At 58.5% G+C, this 8,772-nt stretch overlaps 1 protein-coding gene across 1 annotated transcript; it reads left to right on the top strand.

Moving 5' to 3' along the window:
- Positions 1-5,720: 5,720 nt before the first annotated feature.
- Positions 5,721-8,307, top strand: EN2 (engrailed homeobox 2). Its single transcript, XM_075417491.1, has 2 exons — positions 5,721-6,264; positions 7,991-8,307. The coding sequence occupies exons 1-2, from the start codon at positions 5,721-5,723 to the stop codon at positions 8,305-8,307; spliced, it is 861 nt and encodes a 286-aa protein (XP_075273606.1).
- Positions 8,308-8,772: the final 465 nt, after the last annotated feature.

The following is an 8,772-nucleotide window of genomic DNA, read 5'->3' as shown; positions in this document are numbered from 1 at the left end:
CGCCCCCCGCCCCAGCCCCCGCCAGTGCCGGGCTCGGTGTAGGGTTGCTGAACTTCACCGTCACACCAGTTGCTGTTGTGTCTGCGCGGATTAGCTCCTCCGAGGCGCGGGAGCAGCGGCAGAACGCTCCTCTGTCGCGACATACGCGTGTGTCGGCGTCGCGCGCGCGCCCGCGCAGAGCGCGCGTGGGTAAAACCAGGGGGTGCATCGTGTTGGGAAGCTGGAACGGAAAACGTCTCGGGGAGAGATTTTTGCGCTTATTCGAAGCTTTTCTGACTCCCCCCTCTTTACAAAGCGGGTGTAACACAGAGGCACGGGCAGGAGGTTTCGCTCCCAGCTATGCTGTCATTATTATTATTTTTATTTTATTTTATTTTATTTTACTTTTTAAGAGGGGGCACAACTTATTTCTTTGCACATGACACAAAAACTTTCCCGCAGGAGCTGGGAGTTTCGCCCCTGGCTACGCTTCGAGCCGGTGGGTTCGTAAGGCGGCGGCTCGGCAGGACAAAGTCCAGGCATCCCGGGCAGGGAACCGGCACCCGGTGCCACCCAGTGTTACCCAGTGCCACCCAGTGTCCTGGCGAGGCCCCGTGCGACCGTATCAGGGCTCTGCCGCAGAGGGCTGCGGACGCCGGGCCGCGCTGCGACAAGCACTGCCTTCGCCTTGGGAAACCGCTGGGTTTTGCTTTTCCTTCATCTTCTCTTCATCTTCTCTTCATCTTGCCTTCATCTTCTCTTCTCTTCTCTTCTCTTCTCTTCTCTTCTCTTCTCTTCTCTTCTCTTCTCTTCTCTTCTCTTCTCTTCTCTTCTCTTCTCTTCTCTTCTTTCATTGTCTTTTCTTGTCTTGTCTTTTCTTGTCTTCTCTTCTTTCTTGTCTTTTCCTCTTTCTTGTCTTTTCCTCTTTCTTGTCTTGCATTTTCTTTTTATTATCTATCCTTCTTTCTTTTCTTTTTCTTGTCTTTTCTTCTTTCTTGTCCTTTTCTTTTTCTCTTTTCTTTTCTTTTCTTTTCTTTTCTTTTCTTTTCTTTTCTTTTCTTTTCTTTTCTTTTCTTTTCTTTTCTTTTCTTTTCTGTTCTTTTCTTTTCTTTCCTTTCCCTTTCCCTTTCATTTCCCTGTCCTTTCCCTTTCCTTTCCCTTTCCTTTCCCTTTCCTTTCCTCTCCTTTCTCTCTTCTTCTCTTTATTCTCTTCTTCTTTTCTTTCTTTTCCATTCTTTTTTTTTCATTTTACCTTCTCTTCTCTTCTCTTCTCTTCTCTTCTCTTCTCTTCTCTTCTCTTCTCTTCTCTTCTCTTCTCTTCTCTTCTCTTCTCTTCTCTTCTCTTCTCTTCTCTTCTCTTCTCTTCTCTTCTCTTCTCTTCTCTTCTCTGCCGTTTTGCTCGTTGTTGGCGCTCCACCGAATTTTGGCGAAAGTCTTTTTTTTATTGTTGTTATTTGCTCGTTTTCGATGCGGGCCGAGGGGGCTGCAACGCCGCCCTAGCCGCCGAGCGGGAGGGGCAGAGGTGCGTGCTGCCTTGCGGGGGCAGGAGAGGCGCTGGGCAGGGCAGGGCAGGGTGAGGACAGGGCCGGGGGCAGGGGGAGGACAGGGGCAGGGCAGGGCCGGGGGAGGACAGGGGCAGGGCAGGGCCGGGGGCCGGGCGAGGCAGGGGCCGGCTCTCACACCCCACCCGCGCACCCTCCCTCCCGTGGAATGGGGGGGGGGCTTTTACCCCCCCGCCACTCCGTGCTGCGGGCGGCAGCCGTGACCGCAAGCTGCTTCCCGAGCCGGGACGCCGACATCCAGCGTCACCCCCCGCTCCCGAGCATCCTCCGTGCCCGCGGCCGCTCCGTCGGGACCCCTGCCCCGGACCGGGGGCTGCAGCGGCGGGGTCTGCCCTCGTGACACTTTAAAAATGTCGTGACATTTTAAAGACCCCGCGAGGAAGCGGAACCCACGCTTTCCAATCCGTCCTCTTACCCCCGCTGACGGGAAAGTCTTCCCCGCACGAAGTGGCCTCGCGACGGGCTGCGGGGTGGGAGCCGGACGGCCCCAGAGCTCCCTTCATTCCGCCTGGCGCGGGTGGGGTGATTGGGAAAATCTGGGGGGGGTTAGGGTTTTTTAATTTTTATTTTTAGTTGTCGGTGGGGCGGTGAAAACCCGGCGGGGATGGAGGAAACGGGCACCGGCCGGCCGGCTCCGGGGAAAGCGTGCCTGGGGCTTGGCGGGGGTCTCCGCTGGTTTTCCCCCTTCCCAAACGGATGCGGGACCCCGGGGAAGGCCGAGCCCCCCGCACACGGCCCTGGCACGGCGCCTGGAGGGGAGGGGATGGGAGGGGACGAGAGGGGACGGGAGGGGGGAGCAGAGACCTCTCCCCTCTCCTCCGCCCGCGGCCGCCGGCTCCGGGGCGCTGGCAAAGCCGCCTGCAACGGCACCGCTCGGGAATAAAGTGGGTGCGGGAAGGAAGCGGGGACGGGCCGCGGAGATGCGGGGCTGGCTGAAAAACGGGGGTAAACGGCTGAAAACCCGCGAAATACGGTGCGTGCCAACGTTTCGCAGGCGGACCCCTCCCCCCCCCCCCCGGGGCTTCCACCGCTGCTCTGGGCATTTTGGCTTCCCAGCACCTCGGGGTTTGTTTTGTTTTGTTTTGTTTTTCCGAGTGGGGGGAAAAGCTGGACGGAGGGTTTGCTCGGAGGAGCGGCACGAACGACCCCGGCCCCCGCAGCTGCCCGACGCCCGCAGGCAGGCGGGGGTCGGCCGCTCCCTCGCTCCCTCCCTCCGTCCCTCCCCGCCCGGTACCGGGGGTCCCGGGTTGCCAACCCGCTTCTAAACTTCCCTGTGCCAAAAGCATCGAGGAAAACACACGGTGCGGGGGATCCGCACGGGGATGCGTGGGGCTGTGCCCGCACACTCGCCTATTTGCGGGAGGGAAATTTTATATATATATATATATATATATATAATTTTTATTTTTTTTAATGGGTGGCTGCGCGGAATGAGCCTCGTTAAAACTACGCGGGGAGTGTGGGGACAAGCAATCCGTCTGGTGTGCGCAGAGGTGACTTTTGCGAGCACCAAGGCTGCGAGGGGAGGCTGAAGCGCAGAAGCAAACGAAGCCCAAACCCAATTTTCAAGCCGCCTCTCCGGGTGACCCGCAGTGGTTCCCGAGGAAAAAAAAATAAAACCCCGCACGCCGCGATACTGCAGAGCGGCGACGAAATGTGTGCTGCAGGGGAATGTTCTTACAGAGTTTGGACTCCCAGATAAAAATAACCTTGGAGGGGAGAAAAATTTTAAAAATTAAATAAATAGATCATTTAGATTTCCTCAGCTGGATATCAGATCACCCCTTCACCCCACCACCCCCCTGCCGCCTCTGCATACCTGAGGTGCTGGATTATTGTCAGAGAACGGGCAGATGCTATAATTGTTTTGTACAGCTTTGTTTATCTCCTTGCTTTGGAGTTTCTCTCTGGAATTCTCCTCCCTATCCTGGGCAGGGTAACAAATCTCCCCACCAAGGAGCGGGGTAACGAACGGGACCGTGGCCGTGGCCCCGGCAGCCGGCTCCCGCCCGGAGAGCGGGCAGGTAACACGGGGTTCGGGGGGGGTGGGGGGTCTGAAGTTTTTATCTGTGACTTGGGTCCACCCGGGAGCGAGACGTTTGAAGCGCAGCACCTTGAACACGTTTAATTATGGGGTAGTAGCAAAGCGAGAGCTTCCAAGTAATTAGAAAATACTTCTTGGGAGACAGGCTAATCGCTTTTCATGGGGCGCTGGAAGAAATTAACCTCTAGGTGCTGGTTTGAGCAAAACAACTTCGGGTCGGCTGGCGCTGGTCTTCGCTGGTGGACCCGACCCGCAGCGGAATGCGAAGGGGGAAATAAATTCAAAATGAAATAACAATGAAATAAAATTAAAGAAAAATGAAATAAAATGAAATAAAATGAAATAAAAATGAAAGATTAAAGGGAAAGGAAAAGGAAAAGGGTAAGAAGATGCGAGAAGTGGATGGGCTCGCCGCCCCTTTCCGCCCCCCCCAGGGCGGGGAGCTGTCCGTGTCACCTGCAGGGTAGCCTCCTCCAAATAAAAATGTCACTTAGCGGGGAGAGCCGGGGGTCAGGGCGCGGCAGCCACCGGAGCCGAGCCGCCCCCCGCCCGGCCCCGCTCGGCCCCCAGCGCAGCCCCTCGCCGTGCGCTCCGTCGGGGCGGTGACACCCGCCGGGCCCGGGGAGGGAGAAGCGGCCGGGAAGGACCCCCCTGCCCGCCTCCTCGCCCCCCTGCTGCGCGCCCCGCGGGGGGTCCGCGCCCCCCGACCGGCTCAGCTGCCCCCTTCGGCCCTCCAGCCGCTCTTCGCTCCCTAATACTATTCCGGGGGGGGTTTCTCCCTAAACACAAAAGGCAAATCCAGCAGCGGGGGTTTTTGGGGGTTCTGGAGGGTGACGGGCAGGGGTTTTGAGGGGGGGAGCGCGGCGCCATGCTGCTGTTCAGGGGGCGGGGGGGGGGGGCGGGGGCAGGAGGCTGCTGTCCGGCCGCGGGAGGGACTGGGCCGCCGCCTCCGCTCCGGGCCCCCCGCAGGCACCGGGCCAGGCCCCCCTCCCCGACCCTCTTTTGTATCACCGCCGCGCGCTTAATATTATTTATGCATTTCTGCAAGGAATTGTGGGATGCCGCACCCCCCATCCACACCTCCCCCCCCCCCAGTAAACAGCGGGGCAATTAAAAAACCCCAATAATCCAGCGCGGGGGGGGAGGGGGGAAGGGTGAGGGTTGGGGGGGGGCTGCCCCGTGTCGTGGCACCCCCCGCCCGGCTTGGAGGGAACGGGGGGGCGGAGCGGGGGGGGGGAGGGGCGCGGGTGCTGTCACTTACCGGAGCTCCCCGCACCACGTGTGCTCACGTCCGCTTCACCATTGGCCCGAGGCACGTGTCGAAGCGCCCGGGCCGGCGACGTCACCGGCGGGGGCCCCGTTAAAACCTAAAGGACAACAAATCCGGAGTGGAAGTGTCCGGGCGCGGCGGCCGGGGCCGGGGCGTTGCGCAGCGCAGGGCGGGCGGGAGGGCGGCAGGGCGGGACGCCCCCCCTCCCCCCCCCCGCAGCCGCCCCCCGCATGTGCGGGTGCGGGGCGGCGCGGGGCGAGGGGCTGCCGGCCGGAGCCCCGCGGGGAGCCGCTCACCGCCCTGCCCTCCGCGGGACACCGGCTGCCGAGAGCCCGCCTCCACCCCCGCCCCGGCAGCGCCGGCTTCTTCCCTCGCCCCCCCCCCTCCACCCCCTAATTATTACCATTATTTTCATTAATTTCTCCCCCTCCGCGGGGGCGGCGGAGGCGGCTCGGCGGCGGCGGGACCGAGCGGCGGGAGGAGGACCGGAGCCCGTCTGGTTGCGTTTTTGGCCAAGTTGGAACTCGCGGAGACTCGGCTGCTGGCTTCGGCGTCTCCCTGGTTTTGTTTCTTTATCTTTTTTCTCTCTTTGTTTTTTTTTTTGTTGTTGTTTTTTTTTAACGGCTACAAATTTTTTTAATTTTAATATTTTTTTTGCAAACTCTGGATTTTGAATGCCGGGCGCGGCCAGGAGAAACGAAAGCAGATAGACACCTGTGCGTGCGTGTATATATATATATATAAATATATATATTAAAAAAAGATTAAAATAAAGACCAACCGACTGCAGCAGCACCAGCACCGGGCGCTCGGCAGCCGCCGTCGGGGCGGGCAGCGGAGCCGTCGGCGGGGCCGGCCGCGCAGCATGGAGGAGGGCGGCCGGAGCCCCCGAGAGGAGGCGGCCGAGCCGCAGGAGTCCGGCGGAGACGCGGAGCCCGGCGGTGGAGGCGGGCGGCGGGGGCTGCTGCTCCCCCCCGGCGACCCCCCGCACCCCCACCCGCACCCTCACCGCATCACCAACTTCTTCATCGACAACATCCTGCGGCCCGAGTTTGGGAGGAGGAAGGAGGCGGGAGGCCCCGGCGGAGACCCCCGCCGGCCCGGCGCCGAGAGCCGCCGCAGCCCCGCCGCCGCCCCGGCCCCCGGGGCTCCGCTGCCGGGCGGCGGGGGGGGTTCGCCGGGCCGAGGGGAGGGCGGCCCCGCCGGGCTGGCCCCGCACGGCCCCGCCAAGAAGGGGGGGGACCCCGTGGCGCTGGAGGCGGCCCTGAAGGCTCGGGGGCTGAGCGGCGGAGACCTGTCGGTGAGCTCGGACTCGGATAGCTCGCAGGCCAGCTCCAACGCCGGCAACCAGCCCATGCTCTGGCCCGCCTGGGTTTACTGCACCCGCTACTCGGACCGGCCCTCCTCAGGTAAGAGGCCCCCCCCCCGCCGGGCCGACCCGCTCCCGCCCGCCGCGACCCCCTCCCCGGGCTGCCCGCGGGGCCAAGCCCGAAGACCCCGCTCCTTCTCGTGTTATTATTTTTTTATGTTGCTTAAAATCGCCCCGAAACGCGGGGAAGGTGGAGGGGCAGCAGGGGATGCGCAGAGCCGGAGGGGCGAGCGGGGAGAGGGGGGGGTCTCTGCCTCCCTCCCCGCCGCCCTGGAGGAGCCCGGGCTGGGGCCGTTCCCCCGCCGGCTGCGGGGTTTTAGCGAAGAGGGAGGAAGAAAACAAAAAAAATCTGGCTTTGGGCTCCCCGCTCGTGTGCCCCCGGCGAGCTGCCCCCTCCCCTGCCGGCGAGATGCCCCCGCGCTCTGGTGTGGGGAGGGGAGGGTGGATTTCCACAGGCCTCGCCTTGCTTTGATTTTTTTTTAGCCAAAAACAGTCCGCTATGGTTTTATTTATCTAAAAAAAAAAGGCCTCGGAGCGGCCGCAGTTTCGTTTCTTTCTTTTAATTCCGCCCCCCCCCCCCCCCCCCCCATGTGCTGCGGTTCAGCTCTGAAGGGTGCGGGGGACCTTTCCAAGGGCCGGGGAACTTCTCTGGGGGGTCCGTCTCTTGGCAAGGGCTCGGGCAGAACCTCCCGAATTTATCGCTAAAATGTCGAAAAAAAAAAAAAAAATAAAAAACCGGGGAGTAAAACGTCCTTCTGGTACCGCGGGGAGAGGAGGGCTGGCCCCGGCAGACTGGTAAAACCCTCGTTAAAAAGAAGCAGAAACCATGGGGGGAAGGCATGGGAAGCACCAAGCAGGAGATCTGCTCCCGGGGAAAAAAAAAAAAAAAAAAAAAAAAAAAAAGAAAATATGGGTTTTTCTCTCACAAAAGTGGCCGGCTAGGATTTTCACCCGGAAAGCCGGCCGGCTGAAGGAGGGATGGTAGGACGAGCTGAAAATTAGTTCGTAATGTCTGAAAACAAACTCTTACTCGGAGGTGATATTCAGGGCTGAATTGGAATTTACTCCATTGTTCTCCAACGCTCTCCTTTGTTAATATTTAATTAACATACATCCTCACAATGGCTCGGCCCGGGCAGAAAAGGCTCCTTGTGCTGCCGAGAACGATATTCCCGAGAATAATCCCGGCGGTTCGGGCCGGGCCGGGCAGCGCCAGATGGGCACTGCAGCCGGGCGCCGGGGTTCTGCTCCCGCTGTAAACAGGCGGCTGATGTCCATTTTTTTTATTGCCACCCACCAAAAAGAAAAAAAAAAAAAAAAAAAAAAGAAAAAGAAAAGAAAGAAAGTAAAGAGGTTTTCCTAAAAAAAAAGAAAGTTTCCTTTAATAAAAAAAAGGGGAAAAAAAGAGGTTTTCTTACAAAAATAAAAAAAGGTTTCCTTAAAAAAAAAAAAAACAAACACTTTCTTTAGGGAATAAAAATTAGCTCCGTGGCGCTGGTGCAGGCTTTACTTGCCGGGCGTCCCCGCGGTGAGAAGGGCTGGACAATGTGTTTCTGGCGGGGATGCGGAGGGAGCTGCGGGGCTCTGCGGCGGTTTGCGGGGTCTGCGGGGATTTGCGGGGGTCTGCGTCTCCCCTCCCGCCGCCTCCCGAGCACCCGAGGCACAAAGCGGGGTTGATTTTCCTCGGCTGGGGCGGGTGGGGTGGCCGGGGCGTGGGTGCCCCCCACCCCCCACGTGTCGGTGCTTCTCCCCTCTCCCGGCCGCAGGTCCCCGCTCCCGCAAACCAAAGAAGAAGAACCCCAACAAGGAGGACAAGCGGCCGCGCACCGCCTTCACCGCCGAGCAGCTGCAGAGACTGAAGGCCGAGTTCCAGACGAACCGGTACCTGACGGAGCAGCGCCGGCAGAGCCTGGCCCAGGAGCTGGGGCTGAACGAGTCCCAGATTAAAATCTGGTTCCAGAATAAAAGGGCCAAGATCAAGAAGGCGACGGGCAGCAAGAACTCCCTGGCGGTGCACCTCATGGCCCAGGGGCTCTACAACCACTCCACCACGGCGAAAGACGGCAAGTCGGACAGTGAATAGCCAAGGGGCGGGGGGGGGGCGAGGGAGGGAGGGGGGAGGCGGGGGGGGGGCCGTTTGCAGTCAAAGTTTATACAATGCAATAATTTAATTAAAAAACAAAATAAAAAGAAGAAACGTAAGGGCCAGTGTATAAAGATTATACCAGCATTAATAGTGAAAATATCGTGTATTAGATATAATTCTGCAATATTCTATGTATATATAATTTACAGGTAAGGTGGTGTAAAAATCCAAGATATCTGATTATAAAATTTTTTTTTTTTTTTTTTTTTTTTTGGGTTGATTTTGGTTTCGGGAGTTTGGGCTGGTCAGGTTTTTTTTTCGGTTGTATGGAGATTTTAGACGCTATCTTTATGATTTTTTTTAATGCTTAAGTTACATTTTTACAGACTTAAGCACTCTTTTAATGGACATTGGACGCTGTTTTTGGAAATTCAAAAAAAAAAAAGAATTAAAAACAACTTT

The sequence above is a fragment of the Opisthocomus hoazin genome, chromosome 4 (genome assembly GCF_030867145.1).
Source record: "Opisthocomus hoazin isolate bOpiHoa1 chromosome 4, bOpiHoa1.hap1, whole genome shotgun sequence".
NCBI classification, from domain to species: domain Eukaryota; kingdom Metazoa; phylum Chordata; class Aves; order Opisthocomiformes; family Opisthocomidae; genus Opisthocomus; species Opisthocomus hoazin.
This window is presented reverse-complemented; position numbering and strand designations above follow the sequence as displayed.

Excerpts from the sequence above, each read along its gene's own strand:
- EN2 (XM_075417491.1), top strand. The coding sequence starts at position 5,721 with ATGGAGGAGGGCGGCCGGAGCCCCCGAGAGGAGGCGGCCGAGCCGCAG. Across the intron at positions 6,265-7,990 it reads CTCGGACCGGCCCTCCTCAG|GTCCCCGCTCCCGCAAACCA; the intron begins GTAAGAGGCCCC and ends TCCCGGCCGCAG.